The sequence below is a fragment of the Callospermophilus lateralis genome, chromosome 8 (genome assembly GCF_048772815.1).
Source record: "Callospermophilus lateralis isolate mCalLat2 chromosome 8, mCalLat2.hap1, whole genome shotgun sequence".
Classification (NCBI taxonomy): domain Eukaryota; kingdom Metazoa; phylum Chordata; class Mammalia; order Rodentia; family Sciuridae; genus Callospermophilus; species Callospermophilus lateralis.
In genome coordinates, this window is record NC_135312.1 from 572,466 (window position 1) to 594,354 (window position 21,889).

The window sequence follows — 21,889 nt, forward strand, 5'->3', positions numbered from 1 at the left end:
CCACACCTAAAACTGATTCTTAGGGTCTCCCCGAGGTCCCCTCCCCAGTTTCAGGCTGGGCCATAGGCCAAGGCACCAACTCCCAATGGCTGCAGCCAACTTAGCTCTCCCACCCAGCTCAGGCTTCCCACCACCCCTGCAGGTACCCAAGAAGGTCAGGCAGTTCCACTGGGAACTAGGGGGATGGGAGGCTCAGGGGACCAGCCTTCACACATGAGGTTTGGGGATTCAATGCTGATCAAAGACTTGCATGTCCTCTGCCCCAGGTCCTGGTGCGGTTCCTGTTCTCTGTCAGCAAAGCCTACAGGAGAATCACCTACCACAACTGGCGCCACGGCTTCAACGTGGCCCAGACCATGTTCACACTGCTCATGGTGTGTGGACAGGGCAGGGTGGGCAGGGCACCACAGCCATTCCCACCTGCCTGGTTCCTGGGGTGGGAGTCTTCCCTAGGCCAAGGGAAGGAGGCAGCCCACACCCTCCCGCCAGTGCTTACCCAGCCAGGCTGTGGGCGGAGGGCCCCTGGGCAGGGGAGCAGGAGGGGGTCCAGCCCACAGATACCCCTGCCCTGGCCTGACTGGAGCACAGAGCTGGGCCAGCAACAGGACCCAGGCATGGACATGCCCCCACAGACAGGCAAGCTGAAAAGCTACTACACTGACCTGGAAGCCTTCGCCATGGTCACAGCAGGCCTGTGCCATGACATTGACCACCGAGGCACCAACAACCTGTACCAGATGAAGTAGGTGCCTGGCACAGCCGTGGGTCACCCTCCTGGGGTCAACCTCCTGGGGTCATCTGCACAGCTGGCCTGGCCCACTGCCCTTCTGACTGCTTGCGTTTTGAATATACTCTGTAACAGATCCCAGAATCCCTTAGCCAAGCTTCACGGCTCCTCCATCTTGGAGCGGCACCACCTGGAGTTTGGGAAGTTCCTGCTGGCAGAGGAGGTTGGCCCCTCACTGGCTCCTGGGACCCACAGGGCTTGGGTGGGTCAGGGTGGGTTTGGCTGCAAGAGACCTGTGGCTATGTGAGGAGCCAGGACAGGTTCACAGAAGGTGTCCAGTGGGGCAGGGCTGGGGCTTTGGGGTACTAGGGCAACGGACCCAGGACTCTCCCTGTGAAGTGAGGTGCAAGGCCTTCTAGAACCAGAGCCTATAGCCACAGCAGAAGCTGCCTCAGAGCTTCTCCCTATGTCCACAGGGAGGGTAGAAAGCTGGGAGGGAAGGGGGCTGCCCTCCCAAGGAGCAGGAGCAGGCATAAGCCTGGCAAAGTACACAGGAGCCTGGGGCAGAGGAGGTGCCCAGCCTGAGAGCTGCAGCCAAGGGCCCTGTGCAAGCCTGACAGTGACTCTGCACCAACTGACACTCACAGAGCCTGAACATCTACCAGAACCTGAACCGGCGGCAGCATGAGCACGTGATCCACCTCATGGACATCGCCATTATCGCCACGGACCTGGCCCTCTACTTCAAGTGCACACCCACCCCAGGATGGCAGGGGCAGGAGCGGGGGCATATTGGTGCGGGACTTGCCACCATTTGCCCTTCCTCCTTCCTGTGTCCAGGAAGAGGACAATGTTCCAGAAGATCGTGGATGAGTCCAAGAACTACACAGATAAGAAGAGCTGGGTGGAGTACCTGTCCCTGGAGACGACACGGAAGGAGATAGTCATGTGAGCGCACTCCCTCCTGCAGACCTGGGAGAGGACCCTCAGGGACAGCACTGCTGGGTTTGGAGGAGCCAGTGCAGGATCTAGGGTCAAATGGGATATCCTTGGTTTCTGGCCTTTAGCAGCCCTCACTTCACTCTCAGCTTCCCTTCCTTCATCTTCGATCCGGTGCCCCAGGACTAGCGCCTTTCCCAGGCCATCTCAGGAGCCCAGGACAGCAGCAAGAACTCATGACTCTGCTCTGTCTGCCGGCAGGGCCATGATGATGACTGCCTGTGACCTGTCTGCCATCACCAAGCCCTGGGAAGTCCAGAGCAAGGTCAGGCCTGGCTGGCCAGACCCAAACTCACCCTTCCAGGGCCCCTGGGTCTGCATCTGGGGAGCCTCAGAGGGGGGAGAATGCAGCTTGCAGTCATGCTGAAGGCAGCCATGGGCCTGCCAGGGTGCAGCAGTGGGGGTGCCTAGTGCCTAAACCAGCAGAGCCTGAAAGCTCCAGGTGAAATTGCACCATGCCACCTTTGTGAGGGCCCAGGCTGGGGTGCAGCCTTAGGGCAGGGCCCAAGAGCACAGAATCAACTGCGCTGCCTTTGTGTGCCACCAGGTTGCTCTTCTGGTGGCCGCTGAGTTCTGGGAACAAGGTGACTTGGAGAGGACAGTTTTGGATCAGCAGCCCATCGTAAGTGTTGCTTCCAGAAGCTTCTGCCCTGATGAGGGGACAAGACCCCATTGTGGTGCTGGGGAACAGGGACTCTGAGGTCTTTGCCTCCTGTGTGTGGTTGTGCCACAGGAGAATGGATGGCTTCACCTCTGGTGAGGTGGAGTGCAGGGCATGGTGATACCCACATAGAGGTGGTCTCAGGACCAGAAGCCACTGCAAGTACAGGCAGTTCCCAGATGTTCCCCGGCCAGGCAGGATGGCCCCAGGGACAGTGTAGGGCAGGGAAAGCCGGGGTGAGAGTCCAGGGCAAGACCAGCATCCGTGCAAGAAAGGTACGTGCAGTGCGGTCAGGACACACTGCTAGCACAGGATGGCTCCTGGCCACCCTGCTCAGCCCCATGGCACAAGATGGGAAGTCTGATCCCAAAGCCAGATTCAACCAGCGCAAATGGCTGTCTGAAGCAGGCTGCATGCCAAGTACAGGCTCCACAGCACATCTGGGTTCTGGTCAGCTTAGTCACAGGCCAGCAGTTGGGGCATAAGGGCAACAATGGGGACAGCGCCCTGTGGACAAAAGACCCTTAGATGAACCAGCAGTATCCCACATGAGGGTCAGAGGCTCAGAAGTAGGAAGGGGCAGCCTGGGCAGCTGACAAGGAGGGGCATCTTGGCTCTCTGCTTCCAGGCCAGCTCTGGTAGCTGAGCTTGGCCCTCTAAGGGCTGCACCTTTGCCCCTGGACTCTGCTCATTCTCTCTCATGAATGTGTTCACTAGAGTGTAGGGATGGGTGCAGGCTGGGGCCTGAAGGGCCTGAGGAGACGGCACTGGGTAAGCTGTCTTTGCTTCCTCCACAAGCCCATGATGGACAGGAATAAGGCGGATGAGCTCCCCAAACTGCAGGTTGGCTTCATTGACTTCGTGTGCACGTTCGTGTACAAGGTGGGAATCCCCGGGCCATGGGTGTTGACAGAGCAGCCAGGAGCCCACAGGGGGCGTGGGTGGGACTAGCAGTGACCTCACAGCAAGAGGAATGCTTGTGCAGACTGCAACCCATGGGGACACCTCCCTTCCAGCCTCACCCCGACCTGCTCAGCCATGGCGGGTACTCATGCCTGCACTGAGGATGAGACCTGCCACCAACCATCCTTAGAATGACCAAGAATGCCCCCCCAACCCACCCCACAAGGTCTCTCCTCAGGGTCCTTGCCTCTGTGGGGCCCTTGCACAATGGTGGGCACCTGTCTTCAGGGTAATGACTGCTACTTGCCTATGGGCTCCTTTGTGGGTATCTGTAAGCCCTCAGGAGTGGGCCTGGGTCTGCCCATCCCTGCTAGTGTGCCCTACCCACATGACCTACAGAACATGGGAAGGCAGCCATGTTCCTGCCCAGTGGCCAGGGACCCAATGCCCTGCTGGGCCTGAGTTCTGTTGTTTGGGCCTCTGAGGACACAGGGAGGGACTGGGAAGACACTGACCTGGTGGGGGTCTTTCTGACCCCCTGACCAGGCAATGCCCCACCCCCCTCTCTAAGAAGGGTGCTATTTGGCTTTAGGTGAAGTGGCCCTGATCAACCACTCAAGCAGGTCAACATGGACATGTCCTTTTAAAATGGCCAAAGGTCACAGTCCAGCAAGGGTGACTCCCTCTGCCTTCCTCAACTCCATCCACAGGGGCTGGGCAGGGAGACCACCATCCTAGCCCTCCAGGAGCAGAGGGGACACACATGTGGCTTCTGTTTCCTCCAGGAGTTCTCCCGTTTCCATGAAGAGATCCTGCCCATGTTTGACCGACTACAGAACAACAGGAAGGAGTGGAAAGCACTTGCTGATGAGCACGAGGCCAAAATGAAGGCCCTGGAGGAGGAGAAGGAGGAGGAAGAGAGTGTGGCGGCCAAGAAAGGTCTGGGCCCTGGCCAGCCTGGGGCAGGGACTCGGCTTACCCCCAACAAAGCTGTGAGACTTAGGGAAAGGAAGGGTGCATGCCCAGAGGCCCCACGGGGGATGCCGTCCACAGTGGGGAGGTCACCTGTGCAGTGACAGAGCCAGGAGGGTCTCACTGCTCCTGGCTGAGCTCAAGTCTCTCCAAGTAACTGCACTGCTGCCCTTGTAAAGGGAGGCAGGCTCAAAGAACTCTCAGCAGCTCCCTTCCACCACTGAGGAGTCGAACCCTAAGTAGCTTGTAAATTGCATCCACATGCCCATGCCACCCTCAGAAACCAAACAGCAAAACTGAAAATTAGTGAGCTGCACAGGAGTTAGTCCTGCAGTGCCCACAGTCCTGTCATAGGGCCTGACTCAGTGACAAGTCAGCATACCAAGACCAGAGCCTCCATGCATTGTCTGGCTTCCCTAGTCTGGGCCTTGTTACTCCCTGCATGCTGTGCCATGGGGTAAACCAGCATGAAGAAGGCAGCCGGGCTGTGGGAGGCCAGGACTGAGAGCAATCTTGGTGTGGTGTCAAGAGAGGTGAAGCACTAAGAACAGCTCAGGTCCACTTAACCTGCTTGGGCTGGCCAGACCTGCACTCCACCCTTTCCCTGAAGGGGAGAGAGCACACAAAGCGGGAGGGCGAAGGCTCCCCATTCACCCCGTTTTCTCTCACAGTGGGCACAGAAATCTGCAATGGTGACCCAGCACCCAAGTCTTCCACCTGCTGTATCCTATAAGCCCTGGTCTAGGGGACTGCTAGCTCCCTCCAGGCCCTCAACCTCTGGAACATGGGCTCTGCCTCCTGCACTTTGGAGTACAAAGTAAGGAAGCCAAGAGAATGACTGAAGACAGTTTGAAATATTTTGAATTTTTATAAGGCTTTTTTAATAAACTTAAGCAAACTCTCAATAATTTATTAAAGAGTATAGCCTACATCACTCTTTTTTGAATACAGTTCCCACAGAGATCTTTGAAAGGGGCCTGTGAACTGTCTGAAATCGCTGAGTGGGGACATTCAGAACTGCACCAGTGTGTATACAGGAACGCAGCATCCCTGTCTCACCTGCTTCAGGAAGAACATGCCCAAGAATTCAGAATAAAGCCCAGATCAAACTGTCCATTTTTACACAGTAGTTACTATGGAGGACACAGAGTGCTTGAAAGCTCTGCTAGCAAGCTCAAGGCCAGGACTAGAGCGCAGTCAGATGGCAGTGGTCTGTAATGAACACTGGAGGGTGGACTTGAGACCAAGCTTCTACTGGCCCAGACCCTGCACCAGGGAGTCTTAAGGAGGAACTGTTGCCTCTCATGACTTAATATTGGTGGACTAGGGGACCGGCAAAGGCAGAAAGTCCAGTGGGCCTTGACTTTGAAGTGAGTATCATCTGGCAGAAAACAAGGGTTACTAACTCAGTGAGCATCAAGTGTGTTCCCCACTAGATAGTACTCTGCAGGATAGGGTCACTCCTTGGGACCATCTGCTTACTTGCAGCAGGGAGCGGGTTTTCATCTCACCTCAGTGACACCTGGTGACAGCCTCAGACAGGAGCCTGGGACAGCAACAATTGAAGACTCAGGTGCTGGGACACCACTGCTCAAGGTTGGGGGGTAGAAGTGCTCATTCACCCACAAAAATCAAATATAGACTTCTGAAACATTTGTAAGCCATTTCCATATGTTTACAAATATATTCACTTTACAAAAACCGAGGCTTTCCGCCTAAGGGATTGGCTCCTGGCACACAGCTGGGAAGCAGCAATACCCCACCCATCCAACTCCAACTCACAGCCTCAGTGGCCAGGAGTCCAGTCTGGGGAGATCAGGGCTCACCTTTAAGAGACCACCTCCCTGGGCTTCTGTCTCAAGGTTGCCCTGGCCACCTTGAAATACAGGAAAGGATTGTGAGTTGAGGACAGAAGACCCAGCTTCCAACTTAAAATTGCATCAGCACCCCCACCCATCTTCCAATCCCTCTTTTGCCTGTCCAGGAGCCTGGGCTGCTGGCAGAAGCAGGGTAGAGCACGGGGCAGTTCTAGGGACTGCTCCATTAGAGCTGACTACTCAAAGGGCCACTCAACACCCCAGAAAATAGGCATCCATTTCTATACTTGTTGCTGTTTGCAAGCTGTGTTCTGGGTCAGTAATGAGTGATGCTCCTTATCCCTTTGAAATCCCCTCTAAGGGGCCCCATCCTGAGGAAAAGACAGCACAATTGCTGAGCAGAGTCCAGGAACCCAACCACTGGAGAAGCAGTAATGAGAGGGAGCCAAACATCACGCAGGAGGAAGCTTTATTCATCTGCTGGGCTGGGGAGAGGCAGGCTGGGGAGCCTCACTTCAGTATGCTGTCATCTTGGGCTGAAAGGTTGGAAAAGACACAGGCAACTTAAGAGGCCCCTTCAGAACTTCAGACTTTAACCCAAAATCCAATCCAAGGACCCCCACTGCACTTCACTAAAATGGATCCTGGGCCTCTCCTCCCTTCGACCTGACTCAGCCTACGGGGGTCAGCACGCTGGGGCCAGCGGCACGCCTACTCTCCAGGGCTGCTCCCCACAGGGCAGGCCAGAGGCGGCACCCCTCCCTCCACTAAAAACGGGATGGGCAGCTTAAGGCTCGCTCCTACCTTCGGCCCGTTCTCTCTCGATCCGCTTCAGCTCATCCTGCCTCTTCTTCTCCTCAGCGGCTACCCTCCTCTCCTCTTCTGCCCGAGGTTTTAGGTAACCTGGAGGGGTGGGGGCTTCGATTAACCTCCTCCCTGGAAACGCTGCGTGAAGAGGCTGGGTAGCTGCGACCCCTCGCCCTGCGCCCGAGCCGCCAGCCCGCCCGCCCGGCACTCACTGTAACGCTTGGCTCCGTAGGCCACACCGAGGACCAGGGCGGAGTAGCGGCCGAGCTGCGGACAGGACAACAAGGCGACTGGGCGTCAGGCGCGGCGGGGGTCGCAGCCCGCAGGCCACGGGCGGGGGACGCGGGGGGTCGCACCCTACAGGACGTGGGGGTTGGGGTCGCACCCTGCAGGGTGTGGGGGTCGCGGGCGTAGCCTGCAGGGTCGGGCACGAAGGAAGGCGAGGACGCGGAAAGGCAGGGCGCGGCCTGCAGGGTCTGGGGGGATGAGGGTAGTGGGCAGGGATCGGGGTCCCAGCCTGTATAACCGTGCTGCTGCCACGAAGCCGGGTTCACCTTGATGAGCGGAGAGACCTGGACCGGCGGCACCATCTTGTCCCTGACCTTCGCACCGGAAGTGCAGCCGAGACGGAGGTGAATGCCGCTAGGGCCCGGAAGACCGTGGGGCGCCAGCCTAGCCGGGCGCATGCGCCGGAGCGCGAGCGGCGCCCCCTGCCGGTAGGAAGGGGCAGAGCGCCCTCCCCAGCGGGTGACGTCACGGGACGCGCTCGTGCACAAGGAAAGGTTGCGCGCGACCGGGAGGGAAGGGTACGGCACACGTACTGTGTCCCTTCCCTGGGAGCGAGGGAACCAAGCGACCCGGCCCTGGGTGTAGGGGCCGAGCGCCCGCGCCCCGCCTGCCCAGGTTTGGACTTGGAGGAGAACTAATCGGAGCCCACGCTCCGCGAGCGCGTGCGCGCCCTGAAAAGCGCGGTCAGGCAGGAACCAGCAGTATAGAGCGCGTGCCCGAGGGGTCGGAGGCCTAGAGCGCGGGCGTGCGGGATCCGGGGCGGCGATGGCTGCAGCTCGTCAGTGATCTCCAGGCTGTTCACCCTGAGCTCTCCTGCCCTCCTTACTCCCATAGCAGGAGGGACTGGGACCTTCATGAGAAGGCCACCCAGAGCAAGCCCCCCCCCCCAGGTCCCCAACCCAGCCTTCAGAACTCGCAGCTGTGAGCTCCTAGGTGCACCTCTCCCGAGGCCACCTCTCCAGTCTCTCTGCTCGCTTCTGTACCTCAGAATGGCTACTTGTCCCCCACACCTGAGCCAACCCTGGCTGGGGTTACCCAAAATGGGGCCATCCGTAGCCTGGTGGTCTACCACCCCATCAGTTGTCCTCACCCCAGCAGTGACCTCATGCCTCCTGGAAGCTACCTGTGCTTCCTCCACCCTGCCTTTCTGGGCAGGTAGTCTTGAGGGCCAAGGGTTGGGTCCCATCCAAATCCATACCCTCCCTCCCTGGGAATTGGGGAAATCCACCCTTCCTTACTCTTCCTCGAATTCCTGTTTCCAAAGACAACATAACTGAATCTAAAGTGAATAAATGCAACGAAAACTTCAAGGCTCATGGGTGCTCAGCAGTCCTGGAGGGGGACCTAGAGCCCAACTGCCTTGGCCCTCTAAGAGTCCTGGCTGAGCTTGTCCCGTTTTTCAGCTTGCTCTGGAGTCCCAGCCCTCAGCCTGCCCAGCTGGGAAGTCAGGGCTGGAGATGGGAACACCTTGGCCAATCCTGCAGGGCCAACTGCTCTTCTCTTGCCCTGGATGAGGCCAGCCTGGAGCCCCTGAGGACTCCTGCTAGAGCCCAGTCTTGCGGGGTGGATGCAGACCCTGGCCCTCCTCAGCCCTCTGGCTTTTGGGGAATCCACAAGTGCACAAAACAGAGCTCTCGACTCACACAGACATCAGCCTGCAGAGCCCCCCACCCCTTCCTGCCCTTGGGCCACTGGCCAAATGACCTCAAGTGACCGAGTGGGCTTTCTCTTTACCAGATTTTAAAATAAACTGCACTCCTCAGCAGCTGAAGCTTCCAAAATTGAAAATAAGTGTCTCTGGGGCCCAGGCGACGACAGGGGACAGGACATACCAGCAGCTTTGGGGGTTAGTGCACAACACATACATGCCCATTGGTGCATGCAAGACCACCCATGGGCACTGCTGGAGACCTGGCTTGGATCAGGGCTCTTTGAGGGGCTAGGGGAGGGAAGGAGGGTCTCTCTTGTCTTGAAATACCAGTGGAAGCCTCTGCACCTGTCAGGGTCAGATGTGTGCAGAATCTTGATACCCCTGACTGTGTCACTATCTTTAGAGCTGAGCTCAGTCCTGGAGGGGGTCCTAGAGCCCAACTGGGCCAGGATGCTCCCTGGAGATCTGCAGCCTTCTCACATTTGGAGCTCCCCCTCTTGCAGCCAAGCCAAGACTCCTGCAGGGCCACACCCAGCCCTGCCCCAGGAAGTGGGCCCTTGGCTCTAGATCCTTAGCCCCTATACCTGGTCTTATACGCTCCCTCTAGCAGTCTCCCCCAGGTCCTCCCAGCAGGTGATGCCTCCACAGGGTCCTACCTGAAGACCCCTTTGGCTCTGGGGGTCTTAGGTAGCAGCACCGGAAGGGAGCTGTGTGACTGAGGCTGTGTCCCTTCCCAGAACTCAGGTCAGGCAGTAGGAGGGAGACCTGGCAGCCAAGAGTGACCCAGACCAGGTCATCTGGTAGCCTGGCCATCCCCAAGTCTCTTGCCACAGAAACTAAGGAGCTGCCACCATGAGGTCAGAAGGTCAGGCCAGTGTCATAGGCCCCACTGTCTGGTATATACCAATGAGACAGGGAGGTGAGGACGGTGGTGCTTGGGAGCTCTGATACTCAAAGTGCTCAGCAGGCTGAGCCTGGTGGCACACGCCTGTCATCCCAGCAACTTGGGAGGCTAAAGTCAAGGATCACAAATTCAAGGCCAGCCTCAGGAACTTAGCAGACCCTGTCTCTAAATAAAAAGTGCTGGGGATATAGCTCAGTGGTAAAGTACCCCTGGGTTCAATCACCAGTATCAATAAATAAATAAATAAATACTAAAAATGAGTGCTCAGCAATGTTTGGGCTCCTTGTAGTACCTCTGTACAGATCTGGAAAAGCCAAATTTTCTTTGACACTTACAGTTCCTGCAGCCCCAGCAGGGCCCACAGTGCTTAAGAGGGCTCTCAACACCAAGGCCCTGGCCAAAAGCTTGGCAGGTGGCCCTGGAGACACAGCCTCCTACGCAGAACAAAGCCTCCTGGTGCCTGGGGGCAGAGGGGTGTCTGAGTCACCGGCAGGTTGCCCAGGCTCACTCTGCAGTTGTCCAGTCCCCTGGGGTGGCCCTGAGCCTGTCCTTGTAGGGAGTGGCAGCTGAAGTCTGAAGTGTCCTGGGGGACCAGGCAGAAGCTTAAGACAGGCAGGACTGGAGCCCTGGGCAGGGAGGACCCAGGCATGGTGAGCAGGCAGACAACTGGGCAGGGGCATGTGAGAGCTTGTGTGTGCACACGAGTGTTATGTGCATGTGAGTGTGTGAGAGCATGTGAACATGCACCTCAGTGTGGGTGTGAGAAGTATGTGCCTTGGCCACCCAGGGACAGCCACCCTGGTGACAGTCAGGGAAGCATGTGGGAGAGTCTGGGCCACAGGAGACCTGGTGCCCAGGACAGGCCCATTCATGGAGTCTATTTGCTCTGGAGCCCCCAGGCCAAGCCCAGCGAGAGTCTGAACCCTGTGCTGTGCCAGGGCCTAAGGAGTCCCTGTCCTCCCCCATACACCTGGGCTTGGGGCCACCATGTTGCCTGATCCTCTCCTCTGTTGCCTCCTGAATCTTGGGATGCCCTGGGGTTCCAGCTAGCCAGGGACCTTCAGCAGGATCATGGGGTGTCCTAGGGTTCCCCCAGCTGGCCAGGACCCTAAGTCTTGGTGCTCCTGCCTCAGGCCAGCAGGAAGACCAAGAAGAAGGAGGGCGGGGCCCTGCGTGCCCAGAGGGCATCCTCCAATGTCTTCTCCAACTTCGAACAGACCCAGATCCAGGAGTTCAAGGAGGTGGGTCTGTCCTCTTTTGTCCAAGTCCCCTTACCCAGTGGGTGGGGGAGACCCCATGTAGGCCTGTGGCTGCCTTCCGCCTTGGTGTGGGTGAGGAGCCAGGAGAGGCACAGGAATGGAGGCAGAGCTGGGCTACCAGCAATGCTCCCAGCAGCCTGGGTTCTAGGCATTCACACTCATGGATCAGAACCGAGATGGCTTCATTGACAAGGAGGACCTGAAGGATACCTACGCCTCCCTGGGTAAGTGCCACTAGAAGGCGAGCACGTGACATCCAACCTGGACATCATCACTCTTCCCCAAGTGGAGCAAGGGCACTGGCCCTACAGGCTGGTGACATCCTACACACTTGGCTTGCTCAGGGTCAGCACAGGGTGCCCAGGGCAGACCAGCCAGTGGCTCACTGCCCACACACGACCACTTGGGATGGGCTTGGAGCAGGGGATCCCAGGAGCGGACAACACCAGTGGGCTGCCACAGCCACAGCTTATGCAGGCTTAGCCCACCCTGCCTCAGCCCAGCCTCATGGAGCTAGGAGAGGGTGTGGGACCTGCCTATGCTGTCACACTGGACCCAGTTCTTCCAGCCCTCTCCAAGGCCACCAGGGGCACAAAACCTCTGCACCAAAATTCCCCATGGGGAATTCCTCAGGCCAGGCCTGAGGCTTCCGGTCCTGCCCCAGGAGCTGGGGAAGGTGGGCAGGTTTCTTCCTATGGTAGAGTCCCCTCTCAACCCCCCTTATGCCTAAATATAGAAAAGACACCTGCCCTGTCCCCAAACCCAGCCTCCCCTCTCCCCACCTCTGATCTCCCGTTTCCTCCTCAGCAGCTGTGTCCCAGGCTCAGGGTTTGGGGTGAATTCACCTATCCCAGCCTGTACCCCACACACCTGCCTGGGAGCACTCTCCCCAAGAGCCCAGCACTGTTCTGGGGTCACCCTGGAGAACAACCGGAGTGGGCAGCCAGTGTCAACAAGGGCAGAGGGGCAGGGGGTGACGTTCCTGCTCTGGTAAACCCTCCTCCTGGTTTTGCAACAGGCAAAACCAACGTCAAGGATGATGAGCTGGACGCCATGCTCCGGGAGGCTTCAGGGCCCATCAACTTTACCATGTTCCTGAACCTGTTTGGGGAGAAGCTGACTGGTGAGCTCTTTGGTCCCTCTCAGGGATAGCACTCCTGGGCAGCCCTCAGGCCAATCAGCCAGCTGTGTGTATGTGCCTAGCTAATTCCCAGAGCCTAGAAATCCAGCCCTTGCACATAGAAGCCTGTATTTTCCCCTGCCCTGAGAGACTGTCAGCCACCCAGAGCCATTTGAGTTCCAAACCTCCCATCTACCCAGCTGTCCAGTGGTCTCTGTCCCTCACTCCTAGATCCCTGGCTCCAGCTGCAGGCATGGACTGACTCTGGGACCCTGAGAATGGTTCCCCCAGGTGGGAACAACAGGCAGGCTCCCTGAGGCTCAGGAGTGGGAAGGCTTCCTGGCAGTGATGCTGCTGGGCGGGGGCTCAGAGCCCTGGGGTAGTAGGGGACCCTATGGCCTCTTTGCTGCAGGCACAGACACTGAGGAGACCATCCTGAATGCCTTCAAGATGCTCGACCCTGATGGCAAAGGCAGCATCCACAAGGAGTAGTGAGTGCAGCTGCAGGGAGGGTCTCAGCTGGCAGAAGGGGCTGCAGCACCCACACCCAAGCCCATCTCCTGGTCTCTCCAGCTTCGGGGCCTTCTGTGGCCGGAGTGGAGTCCTTCAGGATGACCCAGGAAGTCCAATCCCACCCAGTGGGGCAGTCTCCATGACTAGGCCACAGGGTCCCTCTAGCTGTCACTGTCTTTAGACCCTGTTACAGGAGGGCCACCTCATCCAGGTGCTGGGGGGAGGGAATAGCCTGGTGTCCCTCCCAAGCACTTGTCTGCGACCCATAAAACACCTTCTCAGGACTGGGGATGACCGACAGGGGTCAGGATGGGCTGGGGTGATCACCAGGTGCTGGGAAGGCGGGGTGAGGACTGAGCCCACGCCACTCTCAGCCGCGCTAGAGGTGCCCTGGTGTGAGCTGCCAGCCCTTCCTCAGGGGGCCTAACCACTCCCCTGCTCCTCCTGACCCTCAGCATCAAGCGCCTGCTGATGTCCCAGGCTGACAAGATGACTGCAACTGAGGTAGGCCTGCAGCCCCAGGGGGCCACTGAGGGACAGCAGCCCCCAGGCTGCAAGAGCATGGTGGGCAGGACTAAGAACAGTTCCTGGGGCAGGGGCTCCTGGGAGAGTGGGGTGGCCCTGGGCTAGGTCAGGGCTGGAAGCCACTGGCCAGTTGGTGGTCTGACCTAGCTGAGGAGACAGACTTACTGTCCTAGCCCGAGGGGACAGGGTAGCCCCCATGTGTACTTCAGAACTCCACCCCATTCTTCATATTGTCCAGGTGGCCACCCTAAGCACCACTGACCAGCTCGGTAACCTGCTTCTCCTTCTGGCCCCGTGCCCACTCTGCTTGCCCCTCCCAGATCCCTCCCCATTCCTGGCAGAGAAGCAACACTAGGAGCCTCTGGAGTTCAGCACCTGTAATCCAGAGGACCTAGGCGGCTGAGGTCTGGGGACCTCTCGCCGCCCATTCCACCAGGCCTGACCCCCCACCCACCAACTCGCCTTCATTCAGGTGGACCAGATGCTGGAGTTCGCCTCCATCGACGCAGCGGGCAACCTGGATTACAAGGCGCTGAGCTACGTGCTCACCCATGGGGAGGAGAAGGAGGAGTGAGGCTACTCAGCCCTGGTTGTGTCCAGTTCAATAAATGTGGACCCACACATCTGCCTGCCAGTGTCTGCCCGAGAGTCTCTGCATCGGCCTGGGGCCCCTCTGCTGGCAGCCCTGCCCACCTGTCTTAGCACCAGTCTCAGTGTATGGTCACCCCGTACTGAGCAAAGAAGAAGAGGCTCAGGGATTGGCTCCTTCTAGCAAGTGCCCACACCTGTCCACTCCAGGTCCCTCATACCCAGCCCCCCTTCAGCCCCTGCTGTTGTGCCAGGCCACCTCACCCACCTACACTGCCCTGGTTGGGCTGTCTTCCCTGGTCAGTGTCCATACAGTAGCAGCTCTTCTTGCTTCAGCCATACCGTCTGCACAGGGTCCATAGTGCCAAATCCTGCCATGCCCTGGGTGACCAGAGATTGCCTCTCCACCTCCCTTTATGAGACACCCCTGCTCACAGTCTCTGCGAGTCCTTGGGCTCCTGAAGGCAGGAGGCAGGGCCAGGAGGTTCCTGCAGCCTCTGAGCTGGAGGTGCTGAGCCAGGAGCCTCAGGTGGTACCCTCAGCTCTGGGGCACATGTCCAGGGCAAGGGGGGTCCTGCAGACTCAGCCTGCAGCCGCCGGTATGGGGTGTGGAAGAAGAGCACCAAGACACAGGTGAAGAGGGTGCACAGGCTGGCCATCAGCAGCAGAGACACTGGGGACACACACAGCTCTCTCTCAGCTGGCCCAGTTAGCCAGAAGAGCCCTCGGCCATGGCAGAGCCCAGGGGATCTGGACCCACCATGGCCACAGTGCATCCCTGAAGCAGCCCTGCTCCCCGTCCTGACAGTCCCAGGGGTCACAGGCCTTGTGCCCAGGGTGCCTGACCCCCACTGTCATCACTGCCCACTCCAGCTCCAACCGTGCTCTCTGTCCCTGTCCCTCTCCTCTCAGCCCCTCCCCACTCTCTGCCCCCATGTCTCTCCACTTCTCTCTCTCTCTTTCCTGGCTCCAAAACAGCTCACCAGGGGGCACTGAGACTGGGCTTCTCTCAGGGTCTTTGGGCTGCACCCACCCGCTGACCTCAGGTGCTCAGGTGTAGGTGGCATGTGAAGGCCACCCAGAGACAGGGCCCAGAATGGGGGTTCCAGGGCTGCCCCATCTGGCCAGGCCTGGCCTTTTTACCTCTACCCATTGAGGGCCCTGGGACATGGGTATGGACACTGACCTGTCCAGTCCAGCGGGTCCTCACCATGCTGGCAGGTGGAGGAGGATGGATCTTCGGGCCGCACAGTCAGCGCCGTCAGCAACACCATGATGAGCACACCCTGGGCCTGCCTGGACATGCACAGCCCTCAGCCAGGGCCACAGCACTGTCCACCTTTCAAAGCCAATGCCACCTTGGGAGGGACTGACATTGTGCCGCCCGCTGACGTTCCAAGAGCAGCATGAAGCCTAGTCCATGTGGCCTAGGCTGGCCCAGGCCTGTGTATATGGCCCACCCTTATTAGAGCAGACAGGCCACTCTCTTCCCAAACAGGGGCCTGGGCCATGCATCCTGGGGTGGGCCAGGGGAGAGCATCTGGGCCCAGGGAAGCAGCCAGGGCAGGTGGACACTCACCCCAGCACAAAGACCAGGCCTGCAGCTGCACCCTCACCCACAGGAAAGGCACACTCCACCGCCAGCTCCATGGCCACAGGTGCCACAGAGAAGCCAAAGAACCCAAACAGCGAGCAGGTGGCAGCCACTGCAAGGGCTTGCCCCTGCAGTCGGGACACCTGGGAGCAGCCAGACAACAGAGGAGACAGCAGTCAGCACAGCCAGCTGTGCCAACTAGGCTGCACGGCTGTAGGCAGGGACACCTCACCCACCATGGGCCCCCCAGCAGGAGAGGCCATGCCTGAGAGGCCAGTGGCCTCTTACCTGCCACCTGCCCGGGCACTCCTCCACCCCTGCAGGAGGCCTCAGCAGGGGACTCTCACCAGGGCAAAGGCCACACAGGCCATGGAGGCGAGGCAGAGACCTATCTTGGTGGCCTCAGTGAAGCGCTTGGTCCGATCCACATACAGGCCAAGAACCAGTGCCCCCAGGATCCCAAACACGATGAAGAGAGCCCCGCAGAGGCCCGAGAACCCCTGGAGGAGGGGAAATTTCAGGCAACATCCTGGGGCAGGAAGCCACCAGAGTTCCCTGGGACACACCCTGTGACCAGGGCAGTACCCAAGGAAAAGCAGGACAACACTATTGGCTGTCTGCCAGAGTGGGATCTACTACTGAGCACCCCACTTAGGAAAAGGGCCAGTCACCAGAGATACCCACAGGCCCTCAGTGCCCTGCACCTAGGGCAGAAGTGGAAACATGCCCCAGGCCCACACCCAGCTCTGAGCCAAAGGGAACGGGGCAGAGGGCAATAGGTATGCGTCAGGCCCAGGGATGCCCAAGTCCTACAGCTGGCCCTCCATGCTTCTTCCAGCGTGGACACTGAGCCCTCAGAGGCAGTGGGTAACCCTAGCAGAGGCTAGTCCCTGCCCTGCAGGAACTCACGTTGGAGTAGCCACTGGCACAGAGGATCTGCTCCAGGAGAGCCGAGAAGCTGGAGAAGATCCCGATGCCACCCCCAAAGCACACAGCCAGGATGACATAGGCCTTGTTCTGCAGAAGCTGGAGGGGAGGTGCCTCTTAGCCCAGAAGCCAAGGTGCTTCCAGCCAGGGCCTTCCCACCCCCAGAGTCCCACCACACTCACCAGCTTGAGCCCCTGGAGGAAGTTCTCCGAGGTGGAGCTGGCAGCCCCCACAGAGGGTGGAGTGGGGGGTACACTCTCCCAGAGGCAGACAGTGGCCAGCAGGCAGGCCAGGCCTGCAGGGATGGTGTAGACTCCAAGCTGGGAGAGGGCATGGGTGTCATAAACAGCCACACAGGTAATTGTGCCCACATGCCTCTGCCCTGCTCTGGGCCCAGGTCCTTATCCCCTTGTGATCTCTGTCCACCCTCCAACCACCAGAGTCACCAGTAAACCCAGGGCCTGTGGTGGGCTGCTCTGCACCACCCTCACCTGCTCCTGGGGGTTTCATGCAGAGCCCTGACTATCAAAATATTCCTCAAGAACGGCTCCCACCTTGATAAGGCCAGCCTGACCACCCAGAACAGACTAGCACCTAAGGGCCAGCTGCACAATCACGTAGGAAGAAGGTCATGCAAACACACCCAGGCATGTCAGAGTACAAGTGCACAGGTGTGCACACACCACACACACACACACCCCTCACACCACACATGCATGCACAGCACACACACATTCATATACCACACATGTGCACACATGTGCACAGTGTGCACACACCACACACATGCACGTACAACTCATGCACACCCCTCACATCACACATGTACACACACCACTTACACATGTACAAGCAGACAGCAGAAACACACCACACATGTGTGCCTTACAAGCTTCCTCACCATTAGAGGGATGTCCTCTCCCTTCTTGACCAGGGCAGGTGACAGCACATTGGCCACAAGGATGCCCAGGGGATTTGCTGGGTGGAGAGATGAACCAGGCAGCAGGTCAGCTCAGCCATGGCTGGCCTCATCCCCAGCCCAGGGGGAAGGCTTCCTGGCCCTGGGGCCCTGGCTCATGAGCTCAAGGGTGGAGGACCCAGGCAGGCAGAGGCCTCAGCCCTGGGACTTACACATAGTGGCAATCATGTTGGCTGTGGCTCGCTGATGCTCTGGGAACCACAAGGCGGCCAGCTTGGCTGGAGAGAAGATTACCAAGTTCTGGGCCAGGGCACAGAGGCTCTGGCCACCCATGAAGAAGGCAAATGTGTTGGGGACCCAGGCAGCCACACAGGGAAGGGCGCGGAGCATACTCCCAGCAAAGTTCAGCCATGCACCCAGGATGGTCTGCAGGACAGTCAGAAGGCTGCTGGCCAGCTCAGACTCCCCAACCCATGTCCCCAAATGCCCACCCTAGCTCAAAGGCGCATCCCAATTTCTAGCCATCCCTCCACCCTGGCAGCTTTGCCTGGGGTCCCAGCCAGCAGGGCTGTTGGGCCCTGGTCTGGGGAGCACATGCGCCCAACCTCTAAATGCAGAGGACCTTGCTAATAATCCCAGGCAGGCCATGGTGTGGGGTCTGACTCACCGCCCCTCGGAGCCCCACAGAGTCTAGGATCCAGATGGCCAAGATGCCAAATGGGATGGACACCACCAAGTAGATCAGCGAGAGCCAGCCAACCTGTGCCATGGACAGGAGGAAGTGCTGGGCAATGATGTCTGCAACTGGGGCGAAGCTGAGCCAGAGCTGTGGGGACATGCGGAGTCAGCCTAGGGCCCACAGACACTGCCCCGCCACTCCTCCCTGGCTGCCTGCTGCTCCTCTCATCCATCCCTCGGCAGGACAGCATGAGTCTGCCTGTAAGGGCAATAGGAGGTTGGACCAGCCATGAGGCTGATGATATGGCCAGAGCCTGCAGGATCAGGAGCCCCACTGGGACTGGACCTGACCCCTGAGGACAGCCTAAGGGCTGTCAGCAGGGGGACCACCCACCCTCTGGGAAGTTCTGTGTGGACTATGGGTGTGAAAGGGCATGTGGGCTGCAGAGGCTTGCCAAGTGGGCAGGGAGCGGCAGCAAGAGCAGAACCTCAGAGGGATGGAGTTGCCTGGACACAGCACCAGTTCACAGAAGGCAAGGGACATTGGGGAGAGGGGAGATGGCAGCCCTGGCCCCCCATCACATGGATGAGCACTAAGCTGACACAGTCTGGGCAGTCGGTGGCTGGGGGAGACACCATGCCAGACATCCAGATAGCAAGGGCGGGAAGCCCTGGGAGCCTAGGTGTGAGTGAGGCTGCAGGCAGCAGCACCCAGAGGGACAAGGAGAGCCCCAGCAGGGCTGAGGACAGTGCCAAAGGGACAGCAGAGCTCAGATTCTGGAATATTTGGGGGGGGGGGGCAGGTCATCTGTTGCAAGATGGACGATGGAATCTCAGGTAGAAACACCTCCACTGTGTGCGGGCCCCATCCCACAGGAGACAGGTGTCCTGCAGGTGAGGCCATCCCCAGGGCAGAGGACATTCTTCAACAGTAGGAGTTACCAAATGCTGAGAGCAACCCATGGTTTCTCAGCAAACAGCACACTCACCACACTGGGCCATGGGGCAGGATTTCTGGAAAAGGTGAGGGGGCAGGAGGAAAGGAGGGGTCATCAAGGCTTAACCCAGAAGTGGGGTGAGAGGGTGGCACATGGACCAACCACAAGGGTGTATCACGGTCCAAGTTCACGATGAGTCAACTCGGATGCCAGAGCTCTAGGCCACACCCTCCATGGCTCCCACTGCCAAACTCACATGACCGCCAGCTAAGCAAAGGCTGACTGTCTTCCTCTTTCCTCCGGACAGTGCAAGGGCTGACCCCCAAGCTCAGAAAGAGCACAAACAGGCTCAGCTGCCTCCTGCCTGACCTAATCCAGCAGTTGAAGGCGTCAGCATCTGTTTACAGAGCCTGCTCTACAGAACTGATTGGAGCTCCTCCCTAAACAGCCGGCAGCAGCTCCATGTCCTCCTCCCAGAGCTGTGACCCTGGATGGCAGGAGATGACCTGTCCAACTCACCTGCTGTGCAAGAGATCCTTCAACCAGCTCCCAGCCCTTCCCTGCTCGCCCCTCATCTTCCTGCAGAGCAGGCAGAGCCCCACACAGAACCCTGTTCAGAATGCTGGGCTGTCTCCAGGCCTCACCCCAAGCTCTGTGCTACCTGTCCCCTCAGCACCTGGGAGCCCTGGTCACCAGCTGCAAACAGTGACCCAGGGCTACAGGAACCTGGCCAGAGCAAACATGAAGCCCAGTGCTCACAGTGGAGACCCAGCAGGGATCACAATTCCTGTCTGCTCCACAATGGCAGGACCCTACCTGGGCATCCCAGGAACTTCTCAGATCCAGGGAAGAAGCTCCAGAGGAGGCCCGAGTGCATCCCCAGATGGCATAGCCACAGCCTTGTCTAGACATCCCCAGATGGCGTAGCCACAGCCTTGTCTAGACATCCCCAGATGGCATAGCCACAGCCTTGTCTAGACACAGGGGCCTGGGAGCTAAGCCACAGCAGCAAATCAGGGCTCATCCAGGCAGCTTTGGCAGAGGGAAGAGGTTTCTGGAGTTACTGCAGCCTGCAGAACCCAGTGCCCACCCCAGACAGCCTGGGAGCCCCCATCACAGTCCACTCTGTTCAGCCACCAGGTCAGATGGTGGTGAGGTGGTTGGAAGCCCTCCCTCCACCTATGGATGCCTGTCCAAGCAACATGGAGAGGTGGCCAAGACTGGCCTGGCACAGAGGAAGTGAGGGTCACACACAGCCCACCTAGGTACAAGGGCTGTGAGTGAGGCAGCCTAGGCCTCTGGCTGCAGGGGCTGGGAGCTGTGGAGAGTCTAGGAAGCTGCAGGCTGTGGGGTGGGACACCTGAAATGGCAAAGCCCATCTCTCTGCTGGTCCCTCTGACGACTGCCAGTGCCCTGGAGCCGGGATAGACTGGGACAGACGTTGGCCCCTTACTGGGTGGCCAGCGCGGACCAGGAGAAGGCGCCCGAGGCCGAGGCCCAGGTCCGCGTACCCGGGCACCGGACACGCGCGGCCCCGGCCCCGGGGCTAAGGGACAGTGCAGCAGGCCGGCTCCAGCGCTATACCGGCCCGCCCCAGCGCTCCCACGCCCGCCCGGCCGGTACCGTGGCGTTGGAGCAGCTCAGCAAGCTGACCACCAGCAGGAAGACCCAGCGGCGCGCATAGGCGCGGGGGCTTCGCGGTGCGCCCCCGGCAACCTCCGGCACTGCTCCCGCGGGCCCCGCCATCGCCGCGGCGGGCCGAGGGTCTCCAGAGGACTTAAAGGCACCCGCGTAGGCGGGCCGGGTGGCGCCCGACTGGGCGGGGCAATAGGGTCAGTCCCCGCCCCCAAGGATCCGCTAGGGCGTCGCGTCGAGTGGGAGGGACGAGTGGGCGGAGTTGCCCTCCCCACTTTGGGTGTGGTGCTGAAGCCGGGATCGAAACCCGGCCCCAGAGGCAGGAATAAGTCCCTTCTTGTAGTGGCCAGTCGGGTCACAGCTTGTGAGGACCCGTCGTGAACATGCTCGCGGGGGTGGGTGCAGGAAAGGGGACCTGCAGTCTCTTTGCCCCCAAACTACTGAGATCCAAACAAGCGGCAGGGAGAGGCTAGAGGCCAGCCTGGAAGAGGAAACTGGAGTCAGTCTGCAAAGAGCCTGGAATCCAGACTGCCATTACACCTCCCGCTAGGGGAAGCCGGAAGGGTGGGAGCTGGGGAGGACCCGGCCTGAAGATCCCGTCCGCCCAGCCCCTAGGGGAGGCAGCCGGCCCTCCCACCCGGATGTTTTCTGCTGCTTCCCCTGGGAGTCAGTTGGCCCAGCAGCTGGGCAGGTTTCTGTTTGTCTCCACAGAGGCCTATGGGTGGGAGGCAGGGGGGAGGCCAGTCTGGCTCCGTGGGCGTGAGTCTGGCTCAGAGGGCCTGTGTCTGGCTGGTTCCTGGCCCTGCCAGGCAGGCCCCTGTAGAGTGGGGTCTCCTTGTCCAGATCGAGGTGGACAAGGAGGCCTCCTGTCCCTCAAGCTCGCTTCTGGGGTCGGGGGCAGGCTGTTCCTGCTCTTTGTCTTAAGGGTTGGCAGGTGTCACTGTCACAGATGTCTCTGGAAGAGGGTTCTCATCTGAAGAATTCCCAGGGAAGGGGGAATTCCGGCAGCACAAGTGGGGTCCTTGAAATGCATGACAGATAAGATTGACAGCACTGTCTACGAGGGAGCAGGATTAGGGTTAGGAAAGCAGGAGCACACATTCCAGAGAGAACAGGCCCCTCTTCCTGGGTTCTGGGCTCTGCTTATAAAGAAGTCTATGAGGGGTGGGCACAGGAGGTGTGGGGTTGGCATCAGTCTGGGGATCTCAAGATGGTTTATGGTGGTCTGGTCATCCTCCAGATCCTCAGGCTGGCGTGGTCTCCATTATCTGTCTGATCAGTAATTGTTGCTGGAAAGCCCCCCCAAATTATAGGGGTTTTTTAAATGTCATATATCTCTTTACTTGATATATTTATTTGTGGGCTAGTTAACAGGGACAAGGTAGATTCACAGGTTTTCTAGAAGCTTGTGGGTGACAGGTCATGCAAAGCACCGGCCTGGAAAGGCAGGTGACACTCAGTTAA

The 21,889-nt window shown here is 59.1% G+C and overlaps 4 protein-coding genes across 16 annotated transcripts in view; 2 read left to right on the plus strand and 2 right to left on the minus strand.

Annotated features, from left to right (window-relative positions):
• Pde6b (phosphodiesterase 6B) overlaps positions 1-5,033 on the plus strand; it is a 63,215-nt gene extending 58,182 nt beyond the window's left edge. Inside the window, exons 13-22 of the mRNA XM_076864202.2 lie at positions 267-374; positions 633-742; positions 863-950; positions 1,375-1,475; positions 1,568-1,675; positions 1,928-1,991; positions 2,274-2,348; positions 3,186-3,269; positions 4,076-4,229; positions 4,934-5,033. Coding sequence (XP_076720317.1) covers positions 267-374; positions 633-742; positions 863-950; positions 1,375-1,475; positions 1,568-1,675; positions 1,928-1,991; positions 2,274-2,348; positions 3,186-3,269; positions 4,076-4,229; positions 4,934-4,995 — 954 coding nt within the window. The 3' untranslated portion in view covers positions 4,996-5,033. The remainder of the gene's footprint in view (positions 1-266; positions 375-632; positions 743-862; positions 951-1,374; positions 1,476-1,567; positions 1,676-1,927; positions 1,992-2,273; positions 2,349-3,185; positions 3,270-4,075; positions 4,230-4,933) is intronic.
• A 1,498-nt stretch (positions 5,034-6,531) lies between these two features.
• On the minus strand, positions 6,532-7,549 carry Atp5me (ATP synthase membrane subunit e). The gene is made up of 4 exons (XM_076865027.2): positions 7,441-7,549; positions 7,099-7,153; positions 6,884-6,982; positions 6,532-6,615 (listed from the first exon to the last, which is right to left on the minus strand). Exons 1-4 carry the CDS (start codon positions 7,474-7,476, stop codon positions 6,590-6,592), a joined length of 216 nt encoding a protein of 71 aa, XP_076721142.1. The 5' UTR covers positions 7,477-7,549; the 3' UTR covers positions 6,532-6,589.
• Positions 7,392-13,773, plus strand: Myl5 (myosin light chain 5). 6 transcript variants are annotated; one of them, XM_076865023.2, is made up of 8 exons: positions 7,392-7,602; positions 10,863-10,970; positions 11,137-11,212; positions 12,007-12,111; positions 12,521-12,599; positions 13,077-13,125; positions 13,467-13,523; positions 13,619-13,773. In XM_076865023.2, exons 3-8 carry the CDS (start codon positions 11,149-11,151, stop codon positions 13,718-13,720), a joined length of 456 nt encoding a protein of 151 aa, XP_076721138.1. In that variant the 5' UTR covers positions 7,392-7,602; positions 10,863-10,970; positions 11,137-11,148; the 3' UTR covers positions 13,721-13,773. The 6 variants fall into 6 exon arrangements, with proteins under 6 accessions (XP_076721138.1, XP_076721139.1, XP_076721137.1 ...); XM_076865024.2 differs by having other exon boundaries at positions 7,392-7,518; XM_076865022.2 differs by lacking the exon at positions 7,392-7,602 and adding an exon at positions 7,643-7,789.
• Positions 13,509-20,594, minus strand: Slc49a3 (solute carrier family 49 member 3). 8 transcript variants are annotated; one of them, XM_076865015.2, is made up of 10 exons: positions 20,414-20,594; positions 17,842-17,934; positions 17,387-17,600; positions 17,157-17,233; positions 16,438-16,575; positions 16,238-16,354; positions 15,676-15,828; positions 15,314-15,471; positions 14,921-15,030; positions 13,509-14,407 (listed from the first exon to the last, which is right to left on the minus strand). In XM_076865015.2, exons 1-10 carry the CDS (start codon positions 20,534-20,536, stop codon positions 14,166-14,168), a joined length of 1,425 nt encoding a protein of 474 aa, XP_076721130.2. In that variant the 5' UTR covers positions 20,537-20,594; the 3' UTR covers positions 13,509-14,165. The 8 variants fall into 8 exon arrangements, with proteins under 8 accessions (XP_076721130.2, XP_076721129.2, XP_076721133.2 ...); XM_076865014.2 differs by having other exon boundaries at positions 17,842-18,000; XM_076865018.2 differs by having other exon boundaries at positions 17,387-17,452; positions 17,842-18,111; positions 20,414-20,459.
• Between the last annotated feature and the right edge of the window lie 1,295 nt (positions 20,595-21,889).